Source organism: Oryctolagus cuniculus, chromosome 7, assembly GCF_051225735.1.
Source record: "Oryctolagus cuniculus isolate XC-2025 breed Fujian yellow rabbit chromosome 7, ASM5122573v1, whole genome shotgun sequence".
Taxonomy (NCBI): domain Eukaryota; kingdom Metazoa; phylum Chordata; class Mammalia; order Lagomorpha; family Leporidae; genus Oryctolagus; species Oryctolagus cuniculus.
This window is the reverse complement of record NC_142873.1, coordinates 160,790,212-160,818,123: the sequence shown is the minus strand read 5'-3', so window position 1 is coordinate 160,818,123 and position 27,912 is coordinate 160,790,212. Positions and strand designations below refer to the sequence as shown.

At 57.7% G+C, this 27,912-nt stretch overlaps 1 protein-coding gene across 27 annotated transcripts in view; it reads left to right on the top strand.

Annotated features, from left to right (window-relative positions):
* CAMTA1 (calmodulin binding transcription activator 1) overlaps nt 1-27,912 on the top strand; it is an 843,852-nt gene that overhangs the window by 798,852 nt on the left and 17,088 nt on the right. For 10 of the 27 annotated variants that reach the window (XM_070079345.2, XM_070079351.2, XM_089301534.1 and 7 more), the window contains 8 exons: nt 15,437-15,588; nt 18,393-18,589; nt 18,921-18,999; nt 19,119-19,434; nt 19,777-20,297; nt 24,855-25,042; nt 25,499-25,745; nt 26,410-26,481. In XM_070079345.2, coding sequence (XP_069935446.2) covers nt 15,437-15,588; nt 18,393-18,589; nt 18,921-18,999; nt 19,119-19,434; nt 19,777-20,297; nt 24,855-25,042; nt 25,499-25,745; nt 26,410-26,481 — 1,772 coding nt within the window. Of the gene's footprint in view, nt 1-774; nt 949-9,326; nt 9,820-14,139; nt 14,412-15,436; nt 15,589-18,392; nt 18,590-18,920; nt 19,000-19,118; nt 19,435-19,776; nt 20,298-24,854; nt 25,043-25,498; nt 25,746-26,409; nt 26,482-27,912 lie in introns of those variants that run through there. The other 17 variants (XM_070079358.2, XM_070079357.2, XM_070079355.2 and 14 more) reach the window with 9 other exon arrangements.

Genomic DNA, 27,912 nt, shown 5'->3' with positions numbered 1-27,912 from the left:
CGCGGGGAACGCCCGGCACCGCCTCCGGCCCCACCCGAGCCGACGCCCCGGCCAAGCCCTGTGTCCGCGCTGCCTCCAGGGCGCTGTCCGGCTCCCCGGGCCGAGGCGCCGCGCCCCTCCCTCCTGCCCGCCCAGCCGGCCGCGCTCCCCGCTCAATGCGCAGCGCCCGCCCCTCCCGGGGCTGCATTGCAGACGCCGCCGCCGCCGCAGGGCGCGCCAGGGCTGAGCAGGCTGCCCTGGCCAGGGACGCGGGGCCCCTGGGCGCACCCGACGGCGCCGCGGGGCCAGGAGTAGGGTGGGGAGGCCCCGCGGGGAGCGAACCCCTCAGCTCCAGCCAGCTCCCGAGAGCTCCGGAGGCCGTCGGCCCGGGGAAGCGGGCTCGGCCGTCGGTCTCGGAACCGCCGTGCCCTCGAGCGCACCGTGGCCGCCCCTTCACCCCCCACCCCGGCGGCCCTCCCTCGATCCGAGCGGGCAGGGCTGAGCCGGCGACGGCGCGAGGTGCCGCGACCCACCCGGCCTCGCGCGAGGGGACGCCGGGAGCCGCACTCCGCCCGCACCCTCCGGGCCCCGCCGCCGCCGTCGTCCAGCGCCGCGCCGCGCGGCCAGGGCGCAGTTCCGGCGCAGTCCGCGCGCGGAGCGGCTCCGCGCCCCACACCTGCCTCTGCCCGGCTCCGGGTGACGTCCATCCCCGCGACTGGCCCGCACGGCCGGGGGGGCGGGGCCGGGGCCGGTGAGCTCACCGCCGCGCCCCGCCATTGGCCCGCGCGGCGCTCTCGGGCTGTGGCGGGGAGACGGCGGTACCCGGAGCCCAGCGAGTCGGTTCCAGCTGCGGCGCGGAGCTGAGCGGGCTCGGGGCCGGGCCGGGCGGGGCCGGGCGGGGCGGAGGGGCAGGAGAGAGGCGACTCGGGGCGAGCCTGACCGAGCGGCGGCCGTGCTCCGCGAGTCCGAGTGAGTGTGCGAGCGGCGGAGGGGCGAGGCGGCCCGCGCGTGCGGGGCGAGGGCGGCGGCCGGCGGGGGCGCGCGGGGGCGGGGGCGGGGCTGGCGGGGGCGCGCTGGGCGGGGGCGTGGGGGAGCACGCGCGCCCGTGGCGCGGGTGGGGAAGCGCGTTTGGATAGCGGCTTGCGGCCGCGCGCGTTTCTGGCGCCAGTGGGCAGCGGGGCGGCGCGGGAAGGTGGCGGGGGCGACTGCGTGTGCGGCGCGGCTTGGAGCGCGAGTGGGGAGGGGCGTGAGTTTATGCGGGGGAGTGGGTGCAAGACACGCGTGTGTGCGAGGGCGTGAGAGGCGAGTGTCTCGTTGCCCAGGGGCGCATGGGGCGCAGAGTTCGCGGGGCGCGCGTTTGCCCGAGGGGCGTGCGTGGGGGGCCGGGCGGGGCGGGACACGCGGGTCCGCGGGCGGGTGGGGCGTGTCTCGGTGCGCGCGCGCGGGGGGGGGCGGGCCCCGCGTCAGATGTGGGTGGAGCAGGTGTGGGGCGCGCGCGTCCCGGGTGCCAGGGCGCGCGGGCTTCAGGGGTCGGGGCCAGCCCCGCGCCACAGCCGAGGCTTGCCCTCGCGTGCGGCGTGGGCGCGCACAGCGGGGTCGGGAAAGTTGGGAGGAAAGCTTTCGGGAACTTGCGGAGCCGCGCTCACCTGCGCACCTGCCTGCCGTGGCTGGCGCTGCAGGTGGCGCTGGTGGCGGCCGCTGTCGGAGACTCTGCAGCTCCCTGCGGAGCGCACAGACCCCGCCACCAGGTTCCCTGCAAACGAGCCAGCGTTTTTTGCAAATCATCTGTCTGCTCGTTTGCCTCACCGGGCGCTGCCGACCACCTTAAAGTGTCTGCTGTGCACCGTCCCTAGCCTCAGGTGTGGAATGCAGGGCGTTAAGAGGGGACTTGGGATTCCCGCACAGGTGCCCCGCGCGTGTGGTTGCTTCTTGCACCAGCGAGGCCGAACCCTGACATGTTAGAGTTGCGCTGAAAGTTTTGTCTCGCGGGCAGCGACGCCGGGCTCTGCCGCACGAAGCAGTCCTTCCCTGTGCTCCCTGAGTTTTCCTGCAGACGCGGTTCCCAGACGCCCGCCCTCCCGAGAGAGAGAAATAACTTGAGCTTCCAGCCGAGCCTTTCCTGGTGTGGTTATGGGAAAACGTTACCGGCTAGGGCCAGCCTTGCTGTTGTTTCTCCTTGTGTTAGATTTAGCGAGTGGTAGTGTTGAATGTTGTCAGAATCAGTGGGATGTGCATGTCCCGAGGAAATTGAGCTTCGTGGTGAAAACAGGCAGAGGGCTTCTCTGAATTCCTTCAAAGCCTTGCCCAGGTCGTCCTCCTTCATGCTGTGAATACTCCGGCTGGAAACGTGGAGCTGAGTGCAGGAGTTAACCACAGCGCGCTTGGGCTGTCTCGGGCTCCGCTGTGGTCCTCTGTGTGGGGCTGAGCCAGGCCTTGCAGTGGAACCGCTCCAGAGTACAGGCGGAGCAGGTGGCACTGAGCTCTCCTTAGTAGCCAGGAAGTGTAAACGGGGGTGGGGGTGAGGGGGTGGTCTCAGCTTGCTTTGGGAACTATTCTTGTTTTCTGTTACTTTGATCATTTTTGTGAACTTGGGGAGGTGCAGAGTCAGGGGTGCAGGCTTACGTTTTAATGTTTCTGTAAGACACAGGGTTCAGTGCAGACTGTTCCCTGCCCTCACCTCCCCAGCCCTTCCCTTCAGGGTTCCCTGCGTGTCTGCCGCCTTGATGCCAGTGGACAGGGCTCGGCTCTCTCTGGTTTGAAGTGGTTTACCATTTGCATCCCGTCCGTCTTCTGAGGAGAAGGGATTCTGGGTGGCGCCTGGCCTGCCGTGTTAGCCACCAGCTGTGCCTCCTGCCTGGCGCTTGGGATCTCACTTCAGTTATGTGCGCCTCTGCCGGAAAGCCCTTGTTATCCACTCGCGATAGAGTTTATTTGTGTGCACCTCACCTTCATCAAAAAAGGGACTTGAGGGAGCTGGCCGAGAGACAGATTGCACAATGGGCGCAAGAGGAAATAAGACAGCAGGATGGGAGGGCCAGGCACGAGGAGAGGGAAGGTGTGGGAAGGGGAGCCGGGCCCTGATGGAGCTGGCGCTCAGTGTCGGTCTGGGGGACCCGACACCACCCAGGCTCCCTGACAGCCTGGAGTGCGCAGTGTGGTTCCTTAGTCTTCCTTAACCCTTTCTGTGCAGGGAATTTTCTTCTGATCCATGTAAGCTGTGACAGCTGCCAGGTAACCGCGATGATGGCAGAGGTGCAGCTGACACGTGTCGGATTACATGCACGAGTACACGTGAATGTTAGTCACGTTGAACGTGTAGGAAGTATGGATCGGGTCGCTTCCTGCCACAAAGATACCAACACCGGGATCCTGAAGAGCCAGGTGCTTGTCCCGTCCTCGACCCCGGACCTGCGTTTGGGTTCACCCAGGGCAGGCAGACCTGCAGGGAGTGGTTCCTCTCCAGCCCCACGGAGAGGAAAACCATGGGACTACACCTTGTCAGCTGTGGTTTCAAAAAGTGGCCTGGGGGCGGGGTGCCAGTGTGTTGTTGGCTGCTTTATTTCCAGGGTGCTCTTTCCATGCAGTACTTGCAGTTTGTTTTGCAAGTGCCCAGTTCCTGGATTTGCTTCATTGTACAGTATCTTGTAAGCTGGAAACAGAGCAGGACATCAGACCTGGGTCGCACGAGACCAGTGCACACGTTGATAAGCACCTGTTGTGTGTTAGCTGTTACGAAAGTTGTGACTGATGATTAAATATTAATTTGCAGCAGGTGAAGTTTGAGAGGAGTTCAGCCGGGGTGGGGTCTGTAGGTGCTGAAGCGCCTGACACTTGTGTAGTATGGAGAGTGATGGGTATGATGTCGCTAAGTCCCAGCTTTATATTGCACTCACGTTCAGCCTCTGTTCAGGTTGGCCAGTTAGGCTCTGTGTGTTCTCATCACCTCTCTTCTGCCACCTGACTTTCACCCCTAAAAATCCCTAACCCTGAAAGCCCTGAAAACCTTGCACCCTGTGCCAGGGTGGACGAGCCCGGTCTGACAGCTGCGTCGTCCACCCCAGGGCTGGAAGCTTTGCTGGCTGGGAGACACACCCGGCCCTGCTGTTTCCGTACATGGACAGCGGTAGGCTGGATCCTGGCTTTTGTTTCAGCCCTACCACTTGCTAAACAAGAGTCTTAGGCAGATCCCCTCACCCTCTGCTGCTTGCTACACCTATCAGTGGTGCAGGAAATCAGTCTAGTGGATGGTATCATCAGTTTTTGCAGAGTGCATTACACACGAATTTTGGAGGTTTTTGTTTCGTGTGCATGTGGGGGGGGGTGTGGGTGTGGGGGGTGCTCTTTCTTTCTGTAAGGCCCTGGTCAAAAGTAAGGTGAAAATCACTGGACTGGGCCGGCGCCGCGGCTCACTAGGCTAATCCTCCGCCTGCAGCGCCGGCACACCGGGTTCTAGTCCCGGTCGGGGCACCGGATTCTGTCCCAGTTGCCCCTCTTCCAGGCCAGCTCTCTGCTGTGGCCAGGGAGTGCAGTGGAGGATGGTCCAAGTGCTTGGGCCCTGCACCCCATGGGAGACCAGGAGAAGCACCTGGCTCCTGCCTTCGGATCAGCGCGGTGCGCAGGCCGCAGCGTGCTGGCTGCGGCGGCCATTGGAGGGTGAACCAACGGCAAAGGAAGACCTTTCTCTCTGTCTCTCTCTCTCACTGTCCACTCTGCCTGTCAAAAAAGAGAGAGAAAGAGAGAGAGAGAGAGAAAGAAAAGAAAAAAGAGAAGAGAAGAGAAGAGAAGAGAAGAGAAGAGAAAAGAAAATCACATCACTGGACTGGGTAATTTCTCAGCTGCCATCCAACCCCTGTTCGTATGGTGGTTCTTTGGCATGTGTCTGTTGTTATGGCACTGCGGTGGCAGTAAGGTAGAGTTGAGGTCCCCGCATGTACAAGTCTGTAACACAGTCAGCTACACGGGTCCTCCCGCTCGGCCGGAGCCCAGCATACCTTTCCCAGCCTTTCCCAGCCTTTCCCAACCTTTCCTAATCTTTCCTAATCTTTCCTAACCTTTCCTAGCCTTTCCTAGCCTTTCCCAGCCTCTGATTTCTGTGGCTGATCAACGTGAATCAGTGTTTCAACAGGCAGGACAGCTTGTTTCTGCTGCAGCCCGTGTTTCATAGGGGCATTCTGCCGACACCTGTGCACTGCTGCTAGGTACATTTAATGTTAAAGAACAGTGTTGAAATTTGTGTGTGGGAACAGAAATCGTAGATTTATCCAGCAAAGGGGTCCACATTTCAGTTAACAGAGTCGCTGTCGACCCCACTTCCAGCCATGCCTACCCTGGAACGCAGGCTGGCTCACATAAAAGGAATGTGTTGGCTCAGAGTGGGTGTCGTCTTCAGGTGCAGCTGGCTCTAGCTGCCTAGAGGAAACTCTGTCCCTCCCGTGGCTCTGTGTTGATTGTGTTCTCAGGGGTCCCTGAAGGCAGCAAGATGTCCCTCTCCAAGCTCCGGGCTTTTGTTCTGCGGGTGTAGCCAGTGTCTCCGGAAGCAGGGTTCCGGGGACACATCCTGTCTCTTACTGGCTCTGCGTGCCCCACGTGTCCCGGCACCTGCACAGGGGCCGGCCTCCCGCATGCACCCAGTCCTGGCGGCAGGAGTTGGGGTCAGCTCCCTGCCTCAGCTACGGCTTCCTCCCGGTTGTGGTGCCTGCAAGTCTGTGGCCAGGGGCTGGTGTGAGCAGGCTCTGGGGAGGGCCCCTCCCGCATTGCAGACGGTGGCTTCTCGGAGCGCCCCACGAGGGGGAGAGCGCAGGGCTGCTGTCTGAGGTCTGCTCACCTGGGCTCCACCTTCTCTTCCTGGTTACCTCCCAGCCCCCTCACACTGAGGGTTAGGATTCGGGGGGCAGGGAGGCCACCCCGACCTTAGTGCATTGCACTTCCCAGAAGAGAAGGGCAGGGAGGGGCTGCCAGGCAGGTGTGCGTCAGGGAGCCCTGGAGACTCCCCGTCCTCGGGCTTCCTGTTGCCATGGACCGATTGTCCCGCTGGCAGAGGGGGCACTCCTGCAGAAACCGCACGGGCGCAGACGCCTTACTCTGTTCTCTGGCCCCACGCTAAGCTCGGAGACCCCAGAGCCCAGCTCCCTCTAGCGCATCTGTGAATGGGTCGTTCCTGGACCATTTTCAGACAGTGGGATTTGGTCCCTCAGTGTCGCAGGCTGTGGTCTGCATTCATCGACAGAGGATTTATCTAAATATCCTTTTCTGTCTCCTCTGAGGGAAGTAACCCATTCATTCTGCTCAAGCCAGAATCAGTGCCCCGGCATTCATGCGTGTGAGAAAGATGTTTCAGCCAACAGGAAGGACCCAGCCTCATGCTGGGGACATCTGGAAGCTCGTGTGGAGTTCAGCCCAGTGCTGCTTCCCAGAGGAACACTACAGTAATGGTGACCTGAGGGGAAAGACACTTTCAGATCACGTAATAGATAGTCAAAGTGGTCTGAGTGCGTGGGTGTGTGGCGTGTGTTGTAAGACGTTGAGTTACTTAATGTGCACCATGTATCAATACGGGACACAGCAAATAGTGAAGTTCACATTTATGAGATGATATTGCGTGAATAAAGAGTGAACATAAATAATTTCAGTGAGCGGGCATATTCTTGGTGAAGATTCTTAGTCTATATGGTAGAAGTCAGCGGTTCTGTGGAAATAGAAAGCCCACCTCTCTGATTTTTTAGAGTAAATCCAAAGAAAATCAGCAAAGTTCCTTAACAGTATGACCCTAGCACTGTTGTTTTCCGTTAAAATTACAATCTTCCCCCCCCCCCCAGAAGGAACAAAAAAAAAAAAAATGAGATCAATGCATTTTAGGATTCTTGAAGGGATGAGCAATGGTGGGGGTTGAGGGAGGACGTGTGGGCTAGGGTGCTCACTGGGTCAGCCCCTGGGTCCACCGTTCATCCATGGGACTTTACTGGGGTCCGCGGTGGGCTGGGGTGCACCTGAGCCCAGCCTGATGAGAAGAGGAAGGCATGGACCAAGAATTTCCTAACTTGGAGATTCTGCATCAAAAAAAGTCGGTTTAGAACTGGGTTCAGCTCCCAGCTGCTCCTTGGGAACATTAGCACTGGAGATGTGTGTAAGGGCGCCCCACGTAGGAAGGTTCAGGGAATGCGTGTAAGGGCCCCACGCAGGAGGATTTAGATAATCTTGGAAAGACAGCCGCCGCTCACTTACTGACAGTCGGCAGGTCCGGTGCATGGGAAGGGCGGGGAGAGGCCTAGGCCAGAGAGCCAAGCGTGTGCTCTGTTGCCAGAGCACAGCACGGTCTCATGGAGAATGTGTGAGGTGACATGCGGTGTCGGGGGGCAGACCCTGTGATCCGGGGTCTGCCCGTGAATTGAGTCCTCTGAAATTGAACAAAAGTTTTTACTTGTGTTTGGTGTGTTTTTTAAGGAGAGAAGTCACAGCTTTTATTGTTGTCCAAGAGCCCATGACAAAAAGGCTAAGTGCCATTGCAATGGTTTCTTCTCTAACAAGCGAATGAGGTTTCTCTTGCATTTCTCCCATCTGTGAGATTTTTTATTTTGAAAGGCAGAGAGAGAGAGAGAGGTTGTCCATCTGCTGGTTCACTCCCAGATTGGCTGTAGTGGCCTGGCCAAGGGCCAAAGCCCGAGCCAGGAGCTTCTTCCAGGTCTCCCACATGGGTGCAGGGGCCCAAGCACTTGGGCCATCTCCACTCCACCGTCTTCAGTGCCGGCATCCCATCTAGGCACCAGTGAGTCCCGGCTGCTTCGCTTCTGATCATCCGGCTCCCTGCTAATGCGCCTGGGAAAGCAGTGGAAGATGGGCCAAGCCCTTGGGCCCCTGCACACACGTGAGAGACCCGGATGAAGCTCCTGGCTCCTGGCTTTGGCCTGGCTCAGCCCTGGCCATTGTGGCCATCTGGGGAGTGAGCCAGTAGATGGAAGATCTGTCTTCTCTCCTCTTTGTCTCTCCTCTCTCTCTGTAACTCTGACTTCAGAAAAGAAAAGAAAATGGGCCGATGAGTCACTTGAATGTCATGCTGTTGAGTAGATTAAAAACTGGCAGCTGCTCTCTTTCCACCAAGAATTCTGGGAAGAAGTTACCTGTTCAAGACTCTGCCTTTTGGTGAAACTCTGTGTACATTTACCTGCAAAAACAGAAAGGGGGAAAAAAACACATTTATTTCATCACAAAAAAGACAGTTTTTTAAGGTTAAGTGCTACTGACCTGCAAAAGAGGAACAACTTGAGAATTATTTAATGATGACTTAAAACCAGGTAGATACAGGAAACTTTTCCTTCGGGAAATGTAAAGCATTCAGCTCGCCTACACTTAGATTTAAAAATCAGGTTCACAGGTACTGTGCAGTTAGGAATAAGCAGTAAGCGGCGGCCAGGTGCCCCTCTGAATGGTCTCACCTTGACCTCAGCCGGTCACTGGAGGACCACACTCAACTGTCACCGGGCGGCTTTTCCGGAATGCTGGTCCGTGCTCTTCAATACTGACCTGCAGCAGCCGCCTCGGCCCACCCCGTGCTGCTGTTACACCCAGTGTCCTCGTCGGGGCCCGTGGGAGAACTCGCTTCCAGACCTCAGGGCCAGCAGAAGTCGCGCCACCCAGAGCAGCGGTCATCTGGGGTGGACCGCCTCCTTTTCTGCTCGGTCCTCAGTTCAGCCAGATTTGGGATGGCATTTAACCGGCCCGGTGGGAGGGTTCCGTGGGTGTTCTGTGTGACCCGGCTTTTCCTCAGCTCGCGCTGCGTCCTGTCTTCCACGAATCTTGAGTTTTACGTGATCTGTCGTTAATTCTGAGTGTTCCTGGCGGCCCCGTCCAACCACCAGAGTCCACGGTGGTCGACCAGATGCATGGGAGCAGGGCAGGAAACAGGTAGAGGGGGCCTGGAGGGGGTGGGGGGAGGTGGTCAGGGAAGGGAGGGGGCTGCAAGGAGGGGCTGCGGACAGATGCCCCCCTTTCGCCCCATTAGTTAAGGGCCTGGCAGACCCTGAGCTCTGAGTGGGCTGACTTGGTGAGGAGGGCAGGACTCGATCGCCGGCCCCGTTTGGCGAGAGCCACGGTGAGGAGTCAGCGCTTCTGCCTGAGCCCAGCGCTGGCCTCAGTGGAACCCTTGTTGCAGTCTCACCGATTGATCTGGAACGTGCAGAAACTGGAAGATCCCCCCACCCCGACTCCAGGGAGGCGTGGCGCTGGCGTTCCCTCCAGCGGGGGCCCTTCTGCACTGTCACAGGGCGGGGGCCGGGAGACGGCATGGCCCTCACAGGGGTCTGTCGCCACAGGAGAGAGGGCCTAGAACTTTCCCACACCCCGAGGGGTCCCCTGCGGAAGTATTTTACTAAAGTGCACACTGAATGTCTTCAGCTGTCCGTTCCCTATTACCAGAAAGGCCTGTGCCGAGGCGTGAAGTGGTGTCCAGTGTCGTGTGTGAAGTGGTGTCCAGTGTCCTGTTACATCCAGCCCTTCCTTTTGGGACACGTAGGCCACGGTCCATCCACTCGAGCGGGACTTCTGTGCCTGCTTGTCTGGTTTTGCAGTTTTACGGCAGAGTTAATAAATTTTGGAGTTCCAGCACCGAAATCTGCGAAGGAGCCAGTGCTCCACGGAGATAAGTGTGTGTGGAGCATCTTGGACTTCAACACGGTCGTGCCTGACGCACGTCTGTGCAGATGGGGTCCCCAGCGCCAGCGAGCAGGGCCCCCCTCTCCGAAGCCGTGTGGTACTGGCAGCTGCCACACCCGAGGCACCCGCTGTCCCTGCGGGATGGTGAACGCCTCCAGGAACTCTGGCACAAACGGTACGGCTGTGGCTGGAAGGGTGAGTTCAAAGCAGCCGCGAGCACGGCACGCCACTCGCCACCCATGGGCCACCCTGCCCTGCGGTGAAGCTCACGTCCTAGGGGGAGGCTGCCGCGGAGGGGCCGTCCCGAGCCGGTCCCCGTGCCCAGCGGCTGCTGTGCCCGAGTGTCGTCCGTGCCACTGCACGTGTGTTGTTGAGAGGGTCGGCTGCAAGGCGGCCGCGGGAGAAAGGAAGGGGCTGCTCAGTGACGTGGCTGGAGAAAGCCTGGTGGCGTCCTCCGCTCCCCCGTGTCCTCGGAGTTGACCCTGCGTGTTTCAGATCAGTGTCCTCACCTCACGTGCCCAGCGTGTGCGGGCGCAGCAGAGAGCCCTGAGCACGCTGGACGTCGTCCCTGGCCTCTTGGAGGGTTAGGGTTAGGGTTAGGGGGCGCAGTTTCTGGAAGGAGATTGGAGGTTCTGGGGCCTGGGCATGCCTGGTGGTGACGGCAGCTTGCGTCGCCTTGTTCGTCCTGCGTCCCTGGAGCCTCCTGGTCCTGGCTCTCCCCGAGGGATCGGAGCGGGTGCATTGGAAGCGCTGGGCGCCACGCGTCAGCCTGCTGGTGCTTAGCGCACGCTCACGCCTCCGGCCAACCCCTAGGCTTTGCGGGTTTTCACTTAAGTTCCCGTCCACCCTCCTGTGAGGTCGGTGTTCATGTCCAGGTCTCGTCTGCAGACCCTGTCACTGTCACCTGGAAAGTGCTGTCCCCGTCCCTCTACGCCCGTCTCCTTGTCACCTGCTCCAGAACGTCTCACTCTGTGCTTCAAGTGGTTCTTGTTTGCTCTGTGGCCGAAACCACGGAGGCCGCACCCTCCAGATGGGTCCCTCTGGGAAAACGTAGCAGCCTCACGAGGTCCAGGGGCTGCCTCAGCGTCCCTCAGCTGTGTGCGCTCTGTCGGCTGCAGCGTCCTGCCTTTCTCTCCGGGTGGATGTGCGACTCTGTCCACAGCAGAGGCCACTGCTGCACAACGTGCGCCCCCCCCCCCCCCCGCCTCGTGCTGCGTTGCGACCGTCGAGGGCCTGGGCACCCCGGGGTCTGGGTCTCGCCCTCGTGCCCGCCCAGGCTTTGGCAGCAGAGCTTTCAGACAGGAAGTGATGGCGAATGTGCTCGCCACCCCGGGCGCCTCCTCTTTGCAAGTTCTTCCTGGTTTTAGCAGCGTCCTAAGTGGCTTTTCTGGATTTGTGCGATTCAGAATCACCGCAGATGAAGACCTCCAAGGGCCTCCCTTCTGCTGTCCGGTGCCTCGAGTTGGGGAGTTTTTAAAAAGTGGCATGTGGCCGTCTTTTCTGAGGCTAAATTTAGCCATTGCTTTGGAAAATCGGAGTGGTACAGCTTGTGCCTTATCTCCGTCTGGCCCTCACCCTCTCCTCTGCACTTGGACGTCTTACGCAGCGTTGCCCGGGAGGAGCGGCTGGCGCACCCTTTCGGCCCTGCTTTTCTGGGAGGGAGTCGAGGGCCCTCCTTCCCCGGGCCTTCCGAGCGTCCCGAAGAACGCAGACTTCCTAGGCAGCAGCTCCAGTCCCCTGCAGAAATAGTCCGGGTCTGCCCGCTCGCGCCTCACCAGCCCTTCCTGCCAGCACGGCCGCAGGCCGTAAATGGAACGAGAGATGGCCTCTCATGCCCAGTCCAAATAGCAACAGGAGGGCACATGTGCACTTGAGCCACAAATAACGCGTTCTAAAATAGCAGGTGGTATCTGATGGCTGCCCCTTCATTCATTCACCTGCCAAGGCTGAACCTCCCTCCTGCTCTGGCACTGGGACCTGAGGTGGCTCTGCTCAAGCCGTTGGAATAACAAGATGCCATCCGCTGGCCCGTTCCCCGGGTGCTCGGGTCCACACACCTGCCAAGCCCCTTCTAGGGCACGGCTCGTTTGCTGAGCCTGATTACAATCCCCAGTTTATGCATCAGCCTGTTGGATGCCTTCATCACCAGCAGTAGGCACTGCTTTCATCGCCCCGTGCCGCCAGTCGTTTAGTTAAAGCGGGCAGAGCTTGGGGCGTCTGTGTTTTCACTACTGAGGCCCAGGAGGGCAAGGAAGGGGACACGGCCGTGACGTTCCGGCCTGCGACTGGTGAAGCCAGAGCTTCCTGAGTCTTGCCACTGGAACCTGACCCCAACACTCTGGTGCCACCGCCTCCTCACCTGAGCTGGAAGGCAGTGGTGGCTGGCCAGGCGCACTCAGCTCTCTCCCACGTGTCTCAGGTCAGCACCACTGGGCGGGATCATGCGCAGTCTGCAGACAGCTGACAAAGCAGCTGGTGGCGCGTGGCCACCTGGGGCCCACCAGAGTGGGGGCTGCTCAGCATGGATGAACTGCCTTCTGGAAGCTCCAGGTGGAGAGCCACCACTGGTCAGCGCCATGAGGCCCACAGGGCCATCAGATGCCCGCTGAGTTTGGGGAACAGGGTGTCCAGCGAGAACCCGCAGAGCACAGCCCGGGACGGCGGGGAAAGAGGATTGTGTGTCACACCTGAGAGTTTGAAACCCACGTGTGAGTCCCGGGGTGGGATTGGCTCTCCGGGAACCGGCGTCGGGAGCTGCCCTGTGTTGTATGGCTCAGCACAGCTAATGGAGGCTATGGAGGTTCCAGGGTTTACAGGGAGGAAGCGGAGTGTCCTCACGGCAGGCGCCCAGACACGCGGGGTGCCCCGCGCTGCAGCAGCAGTCCCAGGGTGTCTGATGCCATGTCTTTAAAACTTCAATATTGCTTAGGGATTTTTTTTTTAAACTTTTCTTGATTTAAAAGACAGAGTGACCAGAGAGATTGATATTTCATCCACTGGTTCACTCCCCAAATGGCTGCAACGGCCGAGGAGCCTGGAGCTCCATCTGGGTCTCCCGTGTTGCTTCATCTTCTGCTGCCTTCCCAGGCGGGAGCTGGACTAACAGTGAGCAGCTGGGACTTGACCCGGTGCAGCTGTGCAGCTTAGTGGGGGGGGAGGGGGGGGGTTGGGCAGCCCCTGTGTAGGGATGTTAACCATCCAAGTGAATGCTAATTTGGAGCATTTGAAAAGGAGTCCTGTGACAAGGAGCAGGACTGCAGGGTGGGGGGGGGAGGCACCCTTTTCCTATCAGCCCAGAGCAGGGAGGGAGTCTGGGAGCTCCTGAGGGCTCTGTGGTTGTCTTTCTGGGATTAGGACCTGAGCACTCAGGAGTCTTCCAAGTGCACGGAAGTGCATACTGTGGGAGAAAGTAGGCATGGCTTTCAGGTGGCTCTGTCCCCCAGTAAACTTAATTCCACTTCCCACGGGCTTCCTGAAGACCCTCAGTTTTGTGTGCACTTGTTTCCTCGTGTTGTTACACTGCTGAAGTGTAACAAGGTAGCTGGATACAGCACCCCACCGATGCCCTGACCCTGCCTGCTTTCTTACAAAGATCTATTTACTTGAAAGGCAGGGCAGTAACCGAGGTCACTCCCCAAGTGGCTGCAATGGCACTGGCTGGTTGGAGCCAGGAGCCAGGAACTGCATCTGGGTCTCTCATGTGCGTGGCGGGAGCCCAAAGCACCTAGGGCATCGTGAACCGGGAGCTGGAGTGGAAGCAGAAGAGCTGGGAGTTGGGATGCCAGCGTGGCGGGCAGTGGCTGACCTGCTGTGCCACAATGTCTGTCCATCTGTGTACTTGTGAGATACAAAATTAGATGCATAGTTTTCCTTTTTTTGTGTAGTTTAATGCACCGATAGGATTTTAGCATCCTGTATGTTGGTTTGTCACATCTAAGCAGCACGTAGATTTTGTCATCCTTTTGGCCATGTTTAGAATGCCCAGAAGGCCAGAATGAAGACTGCGCTGCTGTTTCACAGTCAGACATGGGAGTGAATCATCTTTCCCTTAATATATACACAGATAGAAACAGAAATGGCTCTAGCTGTGTGTGCACACATGGGTAATTACTCATGTATACACGGGATCTTCTACAAGTGCATGGAAGGTATATTATTGGAAAAAGCTATGCATAGATTTCAAAACTTTTTGTAGCAAAATATGCTTGTCTTCTAATTCCGTTTTCCACAAGGTTTTAAAAGCATCCTCATAGATTTTGTAGCTCTGCCCACTGACAGGGCTAGAGCAGCAGTAAGCACAGCCAGCCCCAGATCTTGGTAGCTAAACACCGTTCTTAATAAAAGGAACCAGGACTCTACTCCTTGGAGAAAGTGTTGGTTTAGGACTGGTACAAGGGAGATTGAAGAAGAACCAGGAGCAGCTTGTCATGCCAAAAAGTCAGGAGGTGCTCAGAGCAGGAGGCAAAGACAGGCGGCTACACGTCCAGGGAGACAGAGGAGCCCAGAGGAGCCCCTCGGCCGCAGCTGGAGCGGTGTGAACAAACTAAACCTCGTAGTGTTCTATTGTGACCCAAAGGATACAGCAAATACAGCCGAGTCCACACTGAGAGCAGTGAGTGAGAGGACAGAATCTTCCTCCTGGGAGAGCGGCGAATATGTGTGTCAGCCCCTTGCCACCCAGCCCAAGGGTGGGCTAGACTTAATGACTTGCTTCCAAAGCCTGGAAGAGAGAAGAGCACCCTTGCAGTAGAGAACTCTGGCAGGTACTGCCTCACCCAGACGGGCAGGTGAGCCTCCCCCGAACACCCCCCCCATAAGGTGTGAGACGGGCAGGTGAGCCTCACCCGAACACCCCCCCCCCATGAGGTGTGAGATGGGCAGGTGAGCCTCCCCCGAACACCCCTCCCCGTGATGTGTTTGATGGGCAGGTGAGCCTCACCCGAACACCGCCCCCCCCCAGTGATGTGAGATGGGCAGGTGAGCCTCACTGGAACACCCCCCCCCCCCAGTGATGTGTTTGATGGGCAGGTGAGCCTCACCTGAACACCGCCCCCCACCCAGTGATGTGAGATGGGCAGGTGTGAGATGGGCAGGTGAGCCTCACCCGAACACCGCCCCCCCCCCCCCAGTGATGTGAGATGGGCAGGTGAGCCTCACTGGAACACCCCCCCCCCCCCAGTGATGTGAGATGGGCAGGTGTGAGATGGGCAGGTGAGCCTATGATGTGTGTGATGAGCAGGGATGTCACCTTCATCATTCCTCCTGGAGACCCCAAACCCATGCCAATCCCAAGAAAATAGCAGACAAACCCTCAACCTTGTAGGGACAGCTACAAAATACCTAGCCAGTATTCTTCAAAACTGCTAAAGTCTTGAGAAGTATAGGAACACTGAGAAATCGGCTCAGAGGAGACCTCGGCGCTGGGTGTGCCATGGTATCCTGTGTCGCATCCTGGAGCAGAAGGGAGTGAACAGGAAAGGTGGTGGAGCTGACTGAAGCCTTTAACTGACAGCGGTTGTATACCGGTGTGCGTTTCTACCAGCGTGCCATGGTCACCTGAGAAGCTGGTATTAGGAGAAATTGCGGGCATGTGGGGACGCTGCTCTCCGTGCAGTTTGGCGAGAGGGCATTTTCTGTCCCTTTGGCTGCTGGAGAGACTGCGGTCTTGCGTGGGGCGGCAGACTCACCACGGAGCTGGGGCAACCTGGCCCTGGCGCACCTCCCTGGTTGGCTTAGCCACAGGCAGCCTGGGTGCCAAGCCCATGATCTCGGGCAGGGCCTGTGTGCTCACTCCTCTCCTGCTCTGCCCTAGACAACCAGTTCAGGATGTCCATCCTGGAGCGCCTGGAGCAGATGGAGCGGAGGATGGCCGAGATGACGGGGTCCCAGCCGCACAAGCAGGCGAGCGGAGGAGCTGGCGGCGGAGGCAGCAATGGGAGCGGGAACGGAGGAAGCCAAGCGCAGGTACCGGTCTCCGGGTTCACCTTTGGTTGATGGGGACGGGGCTCGATTCCAGCTCCCTTCTCTGCTGCTGCTCTCATTCCCGGATGTGGGCAGAGGTGGACTTGAAGCTCCTGTGCTCATCTGTGTTCCCGTCCGCGTCGTGTGACGCAGCCCTGGGACGTGCGGCTTCTCGGTCATTCGCCTCCCCCACCTTGGAGTCACCTTGACGGATCTTGGAGATTCCGCAGTCCCCGGGCAGTGCAGGTAGAGGGCGTCCAGGCCCCTGAAGCCCGAGGGCCACTGCGGGGCTCGGGGCTCCCAGGGCTCCAAACCAAGTTGGAATCTCTGCGGACAGCATTGTGCATTTCACTCCGTCTTCAGACAGTGTGATCCAGTTTAGAAATCACACGCCCGTTGATGAACGCCACGAGATCAACATGAAGAGGGCCCAGAGAAGCTTCACGGAGCTGTTGAAGGTGGAACAGCGCATGCTGGCCCTGCACCCAGGCTTCTCTGACATTCCACGAGAACAGGGTGGCCTTGCCAGGCGCGGGAAGCGGCCAGATACTGTTTGAGTGGCACTGGTCTCGAAGGCTCCCTGAGAACTTCACCAAGGAGCTTCATTTGGTGAAACTGTCCTGGGCAGAAATCTCTCCTTTTTTCTTTCCTTCCCTCTTCTCTCCTCTCTCCTCTCTCCTTTCTCCTCTCTCCTCTCTCCCCTCCCCTCCCCTCCTCTCCCCTCCCCACCCCTCTCCTCTCCTCTCTTGGATTTTATTTATTTATTTGAGAGGAAGAGTTACACACGGAGAGAAGGAAAAAGAGAGAAAGTCTTCCATCTGCTGGTTCACTCCCCAAATGGCTACAACGGACAGAGCTGGGCTCACCCAAAGCCGGAAGCCAGGTGCAGGGGCCCAAGGACTTGGGCCATCTTTCACTGCCTTTCCAGGCCATAGCAGAGAGCTGGACCGGAAGTGGAGCAGCCGGGACTCGAACCAGCGCCCAAATGGGGTGCAGGCACTACAGGTGTCAGCTTTACCCGCTACGCCACAGTACCGGCCCTGAAGAAATCATTTCTTACGAGACACTCCAGGGTCTGGCCGTATTTCTTAACCCCACTGCTGAGTGGGGGGCTACAAACCTCAAACACTATCCACTCTTTCTCTTCAAGATGAATGGTGATTTCCTCTGAACACTGTTGGTTTTAAGTAAAACTTTATTTCATTATTCTTCTAAATATCATGTTAGAAATAATTTTAATAATAACAGATGAAGACACAGCAAACAGTAGCACGCCTGCAAACACCAGGCTCCCTCCCCTGTCTTCAGACATCGATAAGAAAAGCGCTGGTGCCCACGCAGTGCTCACCAAGCTCAGATCGGCCGAGCTGTCGCCCGGCACTGCTAAGGGTCATAGAAGTAATCGCCAGCCGGCGCTGCGGCTCACTAGGCTAATCCTCCGCCTTGCGGCGCCAGCACACCGGGTTCTAGTCCCGGTCGGGGCACCGGATTCTGTCCCAGTTGCCCCTCTTCCAGGCCAGCTCTCTGCTGTGGCCCGGGAGTGCAGTGGAGGATGGTCCAAGTGCTTGGGCCCTGCACCCCATGGAAGACCAAGAGAAGCACCTGGCTCCTGCCTTCGGATCAGCGCGGTGCGCCAGCTGCAGCGTGCCGGCTGCGGCGGCCATTGGAGGGTGAACCAACGGCAAAAGGAAGACCTTTCTCTCTGTCTCTCTTTCTCTGTCCACTCTGCCTGTCAAAAAAAAAAAAAAAAAAATAAAAATAAAAGAAGTAATCGCCGCTTAGAAGTAGAGCGCGTCGCTTGCAGGGTCCCCAGGCTACCACCAGCATCACTTTTCCTTCGGGTGAAGGAGCTGGGCGCTTGTTGGATCGCTTTAGAATGCCCCGTGGCTGAAACACGAAGTCCCTGCGAAACCGTTGTTCCTTGACCAGCAAAGGGTGCATCAGTGTCGTTTCAAAGCTCAGCCGTTGAGCAAGGGCCTGTCGTGAACGGACCCCACGTAACTGCTGTTGAATGCACTCTTGCAAGTCTGCTTCCGTAAATACCTGGGTCTGATGCCGGTGCCAGAGACGTGGCTGCTTTGTTTAATACAAGAAAAAAGTCCTCTTGGGGCCCCGTCTGGAGGCTCCGCCTGCCCGAGGCGGGGATGCCCGCTGTGCTCAGAGAGGTTCCCACGTGACACCCCGCTCGCATCTGTGTCATCTGCTCCTGCGGCGTCAGAGGCATTATTTTCCCGTCACAAGGAGGCGCGACAGTGTTTCTGTAGTAATTGAATTCTATGGGGTGTGTTGCCAGGAAAAGTGCTCTTCCCGTAACACGAGGGATGCAGCTTGGGCTGGAAGTGCTGCGGGTTTGGGGGAGTGTGAAACAGGACTGTGCCGGGGCCCCGGGGAGCCGCGAGTGTGCTGACACAGCCGATTCACAGCGAGCGAGGGCGGAGGCCGGGCCCCTGAGAGCGGGGTTCCTGTGTCCTGCGTGCTTTCGTTGTCACGAACAGTGCGTCACTTGCAGGGTCCCCGAGGCTCCCGGCAGCTTCACGTGGGTGATGGGTAGATTGTTTTAAATGCTTCGTTAGGGCAAACCCCCACCTCGCGGTGACTTGATTCTCCCTGAGATGCAGCGAGCTGGCCCCGGGGGAACTCGCCAGCCCTCGCCCCCACGGCTGCGCCCCGTTTGTCCGTCCGTCTAGCAGCAGGCGTGGAGCGTCAGCAGCCGCGGGGATGGCCTTGCCACACGCTCCATCCCCTGCTGAGCATTTGTCCCCGCTGGGAGTCAGTGCCCGGCGTGACACATGGCTTTCCCGTGACAGTGTGCTTCCGGGACGGGGACCCTGGGGAGCTGCTTCGAGAGTCGTGTGGTGGTCGTGTGCGAGAAGATGATGAGCCGAGCCTGCTGGGCCAAGTCCAAGCACCTGATCCACTCCAAGACCTTCCGCGGGATGACCCTCCTGCACCTGGCTGCCGCCCAGGGCTACGCCACCCTCATCCAGACCCTCATCAAGTGGCGGTAAGGCTGAGCTACGGGCGTGCATCGACACGCAGCCCCCTTCCCCCGGCTCTTCCGGGGGAGAGCACGCTGGCCGCCCACCGGGCTCCACGGCCCGGGAGCCGAAGGCCGTCCCTGGGGGCCTTTCCCAGGGGGTGTATGAGCTGTGCCCAGGAGGTGCCGGGCGAGACACTGAGCGTCAGGCTTCTTGTTGCCTTTGCCTCCCAGGAGCCAGGCATGCGGTGTTCCTTCGAGCCAGGGCTGCTCCTTGCCCATGCTGCTGCTGCTTTGTGGGGCTTCGCGCTGCTCTGTGCTTCCCGTTAACCTTTGTTGCCCTGCGGCTCCCTTACAGCACAAAGCACGCAGACAGCATTGATCTGGAGCTGGAGGTCGACCCCCTGAACGTGGACCACTTCTCCTGCACGCCTCTGGTAAGGAGGGCGCGCCCGGGTCCCGTTGCTCCAGGCGGCTCTGTCTGGGCGGGGCGTGTAAGGACCAGTTCCCAGCACCCCTGAGAAAGTGTGTCCCACCCTGTCCTGCTCTGTTGTAGATGTGGGCGTGCGCTCTGGGACACCTGGAAGCCGCCGTCGTGCTGTACAAGTGGGACCGGCGGGCCATCTCCATCCCTGACTCTCTGGGCAGGCTGCCTCTGGGAATCGCCAGGTCACGAGGTCACGTGAAGTTAGCAGAGTGTCTGGAGCACCTGCAGAGGGACGAGCAGGCGCAGCTGGGCCAGAACCCCAGGATCCACTGTGCTCCCAGTGAAGAGCCAGACACGGACAGCTGGGTGTCCCAGTGGCACAGCGAGGCCGTGACCTCTCCGGAAACACCCAAAGGAGTCACCGTGATCGCCAGCACCAACCCAGGTGAGAAGCGGCGACAGCCCCGCCTCGTCCTCACCGCCGCCCTCAGCAGTCCCTAGCGCAGTCGCGTCCACCGGGCTTGCTTTTGTTGTTGTTTCTGACTTCCCGTTAAGAACGCCTGGCGCTCCTCCCACGCCCACCCCCCTCCCCCGCCAAGGCCGCCCTGGAGGTAGCAGACCCTGTGTTTGTGCAGGCAGCGCACTCCTGGGGGAGCTCCCGCGCACCGTGCCCCGGGGAATGGGCGCGTCCGGGCCGGCTTCGCGACCTCAGGCGTGGGAAGTGTTGGTTCGTGCGGGTTCTCACTCTGTCACCTGTGCTGACTCTCCTTTCTACTGTACTTTGCAGAGCTGAGAAGACCTCGGTCTGAACCCTCTAATTACTACAGCAGTGAGAGCCACAAAGATTGTCCGGCTCCCAAAAAGCATAAATTGAACCCCGAGTCCTTCCAGGCGAGGCAGAAGCTGCTTCCCACTGCACTGAGTCTGGAACAGCCAAATATCAGGAAGCAGAGCCCTAGTTCTAAGCAGGCTGTCCCCGAGGCAGTCAGCCCCAGGGACGGGGTGAGGGACTGCAGCCGGGAGCCCTCCCCTCCCTCTCCAGAGCCTGCAGGACTCCACGCCTCTGCGTCCCAGCCGGTAGTAACGTGGAATTCCAAAGATCTTTCCATTGGTGTGTCTACAGTGCAGGTGACTGGGAATCCGAAGGGGACCAGTATAGGAAAGGAGGCAGCACCTTCCCAGGTGCGACCACGGGAACCAATGAGTGTCCTGATGATGGCTAGCAGAGAGGTGGTGGATCCAGACATGGGGTCCTACCGGGACAGTGCAGAAAGCGAGGAGTGCTCGCAGCCCATGGACGACATCCAGGTGAGCGCTGGTCAGGTAAGCCCGCAAAGGCCGGCCGGGGTGCCAGAGTCCTCGGTCGGTCGGTGCAGTCCTTTTGTCAAGATCACGTAGCGTCCTCCCTGGACAGGGCTGGAGGCCCGGCCCCGGGTGCCAGGGCGTCAGAGCGTCGGCCGGTCTTCTGCCCTAGGACCTGCGCTTCTGTTCGCTGACGCGGGTCTTGGCAGAGTCTTCTTGGCTCCCCGGAACTCACACTGGGCCTCGAGTGAGTTCCTGCCGCCTCTTTCCTCCAGGATGACTGATCTCGCTGCCCTAAGCTCCAGTTATGATAGAATCCGGGCCCTCAGGACAGCGAGATCAGGAAGGGATGGACGGAACATGAATTATCTGCATGACTTTGATGGGCATGGCCATCGTGTGGCCACTGCAAAGGGTGCGTGTGGCGTGAGGCCGTCACGAAGTGCACTGAGATAGCCCTAAAGCTGACCAGTGACCGCCTTAGGAGACATCTAGAAAATCCAGAATTCGTTTCAGGCACCAACTTGTTATGGATCAGGAGAGGACATACATACACAAGTAAACTTACTGGGCTACTGAACCAATCTCATTAATCATGACGTATAGGAGGCCAGCACCGCGGCTCACTTGGCTAATCCTCCACCTGCGGCGCCGGCACCCTGGGTTCTAGTCCCAGTTGAGGCACAGGATTCTGTCCCGGTTGCTCCTCTTCCAGTCCAGCTCTCTGCTGTGGCCCGGGAATGCAGTGGAGGATGCCCCAAGTGCTTGGGCCCTGCACCCGCATGGGAGACCAGGAGAAGCACCTGGCTCCTGGCTTCAGATCAGCGCAGCGCACTGGCCATAGTGGCCATCTGGGGGGGTGAACCAATGGAAAAGGAAGACCTTTCTCTCTCGCTATCCAACTCTGCCTGTCAAAAAAAAAAAAAAAAAAAAAAAAAAAAAAGATGTATAGGGGAGGGCCACGGGGGGCGACCTGAGAACACGTTAGCCTCCTTCTCTTTCCCGCTTGCCCCTGATCTAACTGAAAACAGTCGTAAAAGGAGAAAATGCCCACGGCATTTGACAGGACAGGTGCACCTGCAGAAGCGATGCGAGGAGAAGGAGGGGCCTGCCAGAGCTCCCTGGTCCTGGCCGACCCACCTAGGGCAGGGCCCCTGGGTCCCAGGCCAGCACAGCTAGGGAGCCACTGCTGGTCAGCGCACCTCAGGGCCCCTTCCTGCCAGCCCCATGCTGTGTGGTGCAGAGAGAAGCCTGCCTGCTTGCTAACGGCTCCCACGGCCTGTGCCGGAAAGCTGGATGCCGTCCTGTACAGCAGGCCAGCTGATAACTTTCTGATTCCATCGGGGCCATTTAATGTGATCTGGCAGCACAGAATCGGGCTTGAGGGAGGGAGTGTGGCTGTGTTCCAATAAAACTTTATTTGCAGCAACAGGTGCTGGCTGGATCCGGCCTACCATAGGTCGCCAAGCCCTGTTTCAGACAGTTCCTCTGGGGACCCATACAGATGTCAATACTAAGCCATCCAGAACCATGCTTGTGAAATCAAACAACCACAAATGAGAACTGAGGGAGGCAAGGGGGCACCCAGAACCAGGCCTCCCAGAGCTGTCTGAGCGCTGGAGACACGGTGCGCCCCTGCTGTCCACGCTGCAAGCCGCCCGCGTTGCTGAGCTCCAGAGTCCTGGCTGGTGCAGCACAGGAGCCAGCCTCCTAATTGTATTTACACTTAATTAATTTAGGTGTAGATCACCACCAGGTACAAACAGGGCTTCCCGCCAGCTGGCCTCTGAAACCATTGATGCATGAAACGGAAAATAACCTAAAAAAGCTATTCCACGTTTTCAGAGTCTTGAGAGAATATTTTACTAAGTTAAGAGCACATAGCCATGAAAACAGCAGTTTAAATAACTGAAATGAAAAATTAACAATTAGAAATAAGAAATGACAGAACAGTTCCCAGAAGACGAGCAGTGAAGCCGATAAAGCTGCCGTGGCCGAGTCGCTGTGTAGAGGCCTCATCTTCAAACAGTGCCCAGAACCCACAGCCTGTTACTTATTTGTTTATTTTATTTATTGGAAAGTCAGGGAGAGATCGGTGCTGAGAATTCTTCACAGAGGAGAGGAATGATCTTAAACAGTAACCCAGAACTGAAATTCTAAATTGTTTACTTTCATTTGAAAGGCAACGAGAAAGATAGGTAGATCGATCTTTCATTTGCTGGTTTACTCTCCGAATGCCTGCAATAGCTAGGGCTGGGCCAGGCCAAAGCCAGGAGCCCAGAACTCCAGAGTCTCCACGTGGGTGTCAGGGACCCGGTGACACGGGCCATCACGAGGCGCCTCCCCGGATCTGCATTAGAGGGAAGCCAGCGTCAGGAGTGTTGCCCTGGCCTGAACTCAGACATGGATGCAAATGTCCCACATGGCTTCTTAACTACTGGCCACTGCCTGCACCCCAGCACGCTGAAGTGTTTCTTTTTTAAAGTTTGTTTTTGCTTATTTATTCAAAAGAGTTACAGAGAAGGAGAGGCAGAGAAAGAGAGATGTTCCATCCGCTGGTTCACTCCCCAAATGGCCACAATGGTCAGAGCTGGGCCAATCCAAAACCAGGAGCCAGGAGCTTCTTCCGAGACTCCTATATGGGTGTGGGGGCCCAAGCACTTGGGCCATCTTCTGCTGCTTTCCCAGGTGCATTAGCAGGGAGGAGCTGGATCAGAAGTGAAGCAGCTGGGACTCGAACCAGCAGCCTTTTGGGATGCCAGTGGTGGCTTTACCTGCTGTGCTTGGTGCCAGCCTCGCTGATGTGGGGAAGTGGAGACAGTCAGTGGGTATCACAGTCGGTAGCTCATCCTGTGTTCAGGGGAGGTGGTCGAGTGTTTCCCACGAGAGGATGGGTAAGGACAGGCGGACAGTGCTTGTTGGTAGTGTCAACGTGCACTACAGAATTTCTGAGTCACTGAGGGGGAAGACGGACATCTGGTCCACGAAGAAAAAATTGAGGGACGTAAGGAAGCACAGAACTGCAGCAGAAATAACAAAGGACAGAGAACGTGGGAGGGTTCCCAAACGTGGCTCATTCACACCTTGCTGAGATAAAGGATTCTCAGAACCGATAAAAAAGAAACCAGAATACACCGTACGCTGCTTGTAAGACAGACAAAGCTGAAGGAAGAGAAAGAAGACCAAGGGGTGTGTGAAGCCGGGAGGGCAGATGGGTGCAGAAAGCAGGAAACAGCGCAGATCGAGGCAGACAGGAGCTGTGGGATTTGTCGGGAGACCCAGCAGCGGGACCGGTAAATGCTGCAAACCGGCAGACGCAGAGAAGCGGAAAACGGTGACCGCAGCGGGACGCCAGCACGGCTGTCTCACAGCCTCGCCGAGGACATGTGGAAAGGATGTGAAAATCTTACCAATACAATTAGCTTCACTTGATATATGATGTACTTAATAGGACAGGGCTGCTGTAATTAGAAATACAATCAAATAGAACACTGTTCTCTTAAATTGTTTTATGAAAATTGTCCATACCCTAGGACACAAAGCGTGTTTGAATCAAAACCCAAAGCTGACCACATCCAAGAACTGTGGAAACAAAGGACATAGTGTCCGAGGGCCAACTGCTGAGAAAATCATTGGCTTTAAAGTCGCTAAAATCCCCTCGCTTCTGCAGCTGTCACACTGAACGCTGCGCCTGAGTGGTGGCTCTTACTGGTCACACTGAGGTGTCCTTACCTTGATAACCTGCATGACTGGGAGCAGTGTGAGTGATAAGTAGAAAAATCTAACTTTGCTCTTAATACAGTGTTTTTGTCCTTTAATAGAAAACAAATAAAGGCAGTCTTTTTATTTATTTTGAAGGTCAGTTACAGAGAGAGAGAGAGAGATCTTCCCTCTCCTGGTTCACTCCCCAGTAGGCACAACAGGCAGCGCTGGGCCAGGAGCTTCATCCAGGTCTCCCACATGGGTGGCGAGGGCCCGAACACCTGGGCCGTCCTCCTCTGCCTTCCCAGGCGCGTTAGCAGGGAGCTGGATCAGAAGTGGAACAGCTGGGACTCCCACTGGCTCCCATATGGGATGCTGGCACTGCAGGCAGTGGCTGTACCTGCTCTGCCCAGTGCCAGCCCCCGTAAAGGCCCTACTTTCTTCTTATTCCCATGCAAAACATAATTGATCTTTGATGAAGATTTAGAAAATTATCCAAGACAAGTGTTTTTAATGGCTGGCTTGCAAGGCAGCATGGGTGGGGCGAGGAGGGGTGACAGGCACCACACTGATGCCTCCACCCAGCTGGCACATCATTGGATGATCCTGGCGAGGGTAGAAGTGGGCTGGAGCCAGAAGCTCTGCAAGACTGGAAAAGAAAGGTTTTGGCCAAACTGTGATTGGAGATAATCTGGTCTGTGGGTCTCCGCGTACCTGGGCAAATCGTCACACAGCTTCACGGATGTTGGAGCTCTTTGGGCTGGGGCATGAGCTTGCCCGCCTGCGCTTGTCTTTCGTCTTTCTGAGGGGCGGGTGGAGGTGGCGCCCAGCTAACCTGAGAGTTCTGTGCCCTGGTTCCAGGTGAACATGATGACCTTAGCGGAACACATTATCGAAGCCACCCCCGACCGAATCAAGCAGGAGACTTTTGTGTCCCTGGAGCCTTCCGTGTTGGAAAGAACGGAGCCTGCCGCCGTTAGCAGCACGATGAGCTGGCTGGCCAGTTACCTCGCTGACGCCGACCGCCTGCCCAGTGCCGCCCATATCCGGTCAGTACAGGTCTGGGGGCTGCCCCCCAGGCTCAGTTCCCAGATGTAGCTGGGGGCGGGAGAGGAGAGCTGTATTTGCTGAATGCTGTGTAACAGGGGGCCTCCCCTTCCCGGGAAGGAGGAAGCTTTAGGGCAGGCCGCACTGCCGCTTGGAGGTGCACGGCCTCACCTCCTCCTCCCGTTTCTTGCCGTGGCAGAGCATGTGTCCCCACCACCACCACTCCGGGCGGGGGAGCGGCCCAGGGCTGCTCCTGCGGAGTGCGGCCCTCAGCTCACAGCAGGTGCTGAGTGCGAACCTGCCCGTGGGTGGGACAGTGGCAGCGCTGGGTGTGTTGGGCAGCCTCCCTCGTGAGTGGAGGCGGCTCCTGGCGGTCACGATCGCCTCTCGCTGGCTGCCCTGGAGTGGGTTGTGCAGCTCAGTCACGAGGCCGTCTCTGCTTTCTCTCCTCCTTGCAGAAGTGCATATAGCGAGCCTCTAACCCCGCCCTCTAACACCAGCTTGAGCCCTGTCGGCTCCCCTGGCAGTGAACTAGCCTTGGAGAAAGCTCCCCTCCCCTCGGCGGCAGACTGGTCGGAATTCCTGAGTGCGTCGACCAGCGAGAAGGTAGAGAATGAGTTTGCTCAGCTAACTCTGTCTGATCGTGAGCAGAGAGAACTCTATGAGGCTGCCAGGCTTGTCCAGACAGCTTTCCGGAAATACAAGGTAAAAGAGAACGGACGGACTCTCGGTGTTGTGACAGCTTTGAGATCTGGGACGTTGGCCGGAAGTCCCGGTCGTTGGAACTGAAACCTAGACCGGGCCTTTCGTTGTGTTTTGTTTTCCTCTGAGTTGACAGAACTTGCATTTGAAGCTTTCGTGTTGCATTAGATGATTTCTCCTTTGCAGAAGCAGCGGGCGGTTGTCGCCGTCTCAGCCTGAGTGGGAGTGACAGTGGGTGTGGTGGGAAACTGACCTTAGATAGAGGTTTCCAGCCGGAGGCCCAGGAGCTGACTGAGGGGGCTCCCTTCTCCATGCCCCCATGGAGTCTCCAAGGGGTCTCTGACCCTCCGCCAGAAAGGGGACCAGGAGAGACCACTGGCGTGTGGAGGGACAGTGCAGCACCCGCGCTACCTCGCAAACGAGCGTTTGTGCGGTCTCCTGCCCCTGCAGATGTCGGGGTTTCGTTTAGAAGCAAGAGTAGTCGAGGGGTCCACTCTGCGGGCTCGTTCGCCCCAGCGTGTGCTAACCGTCGTGCGCGTGGGAAACGCAGGGCTCGTTTCCGAGCAAGCTGAATTACCTGGGTGATGATTCTCTTTCAGTTTTAAGAAAGTTGACATTTCTCACAGGAAATCCTCGCTGATCTGTGCCCCTCACTTTACGCTTTCAGGGCCGACCGCTGCAGGAACAGCAAGAGGTGGCTGCAGCTGTCATTCAGCGCTGTTACAGAAAATACAAACAGGTGAGCCCCGGCCCTGGGAGTCGCCGGGCCATGGCGTGGTGCTTGGCCAGGGGCCACCATATCTGGCACCTGATGACAGAGACTTCCTGTGAATTGGCTCGATTGAAAACCAAAGTGAAACATAACAAAACCACCTGCACTTAAACCTATGCCAGAAGAGAATAATGGTGCAAACTTGTGGCCTTTTAGCACTTGTCACCTCCCGGAGCTGCCCCCCTCTGCTGGTCTGGGCTGACAGCTCGTGTTTGAGTTGCGAAGCCGTGCGCCCATGAGCATGTAACCGCGGTAATTTGGGAGCTCCAGGAAGTTCCGTAGGTGCCTGGAGAAGGTAAACGCCACTCCTGCCATGGACGTCGGATTACTGAGTGATGTCGTCTCTGGCCACTTTGCTTTCAGCTCCTTACTCACTTTAAAAGGAAGAATTGTAAAAATCTTGGCGGATCAGGAGCTCGGAACATCTTAAATTGCCTTTGCCTTCCCTCCCTAGGAGGCACAAGAATCACTAAGTCATCTTCCCTGGGTTTGTTCCCCAGACAACACGTGGGGGCCCTAGACTGGCAGTGGGCAAAGGGACCCGGCAGGCGTCTGCGGGGTCCCCGGTGGGGACCGGGTCTCGGGGCACACCCCCTCGTGTACCCCTACAGTTCTCCCACATATTTCTCCTCAGCTGAAGAAGCCGAGGCGAAGAGGCATTCGCTAAACATTTAGACTTTTTTAAATCATCGAGGCAGCTGTAAACTATTAAAAACCTGAGTTTTGACAATAAAATTCAGTCTTGTCAGTATATTTCTGAACCTCTTAGTAGGCCGTGCTCTAGGTCGGTTTTCAATTTTTATTTAAAGAATAAGAAGTGTCAAGACGTACACAGGGGTCTTCAGGAAACCCATGGGAGACGCACATCATCTTTGACCACAGTTTCCCAGCAGGCTTTGGAAGTGCCCGTGTATCAGTCTCACAGAAACCCGGGGTTACGTTCTGTTACAGTCCAGGGCTCGCTTCCGTTTCTGACCGGGGTTCTGTTTTCTCCGGTTTCTCTCGGATGACGCCCGGGGCGGCGCAGAGGCGTCTCCAGCTTGTAGCCGGTTGAGTTCACGATCCCAGAAAATGAAGGTTTATTGTGCAAACGCTGACACCACAATACCGTAGGCCTGTGGCAGGGGCCGCACTGGCTCCTGTCTGGCGAGCAGGCGCAACCTGAGCACAGACAGCCACAGCGTCAGGGTTTCCAGTCTGTGATGAGCACAGTGTTTGTTCTAAAACGTGACTTCGGGTTGTTTTCTTTAACCTCCTTTCAAAGAAGTCGTTATTTTTGGAAGTAACAGCAGCTGTCAGAGGAGTGTTTTGGAAGATGGAAGGCATGACTGTAGCCACTTTGTTTCGTGTTTTTTCGGATGGGAGTTTTATTAGTTCTGGTTTTTTATTCCATTATAA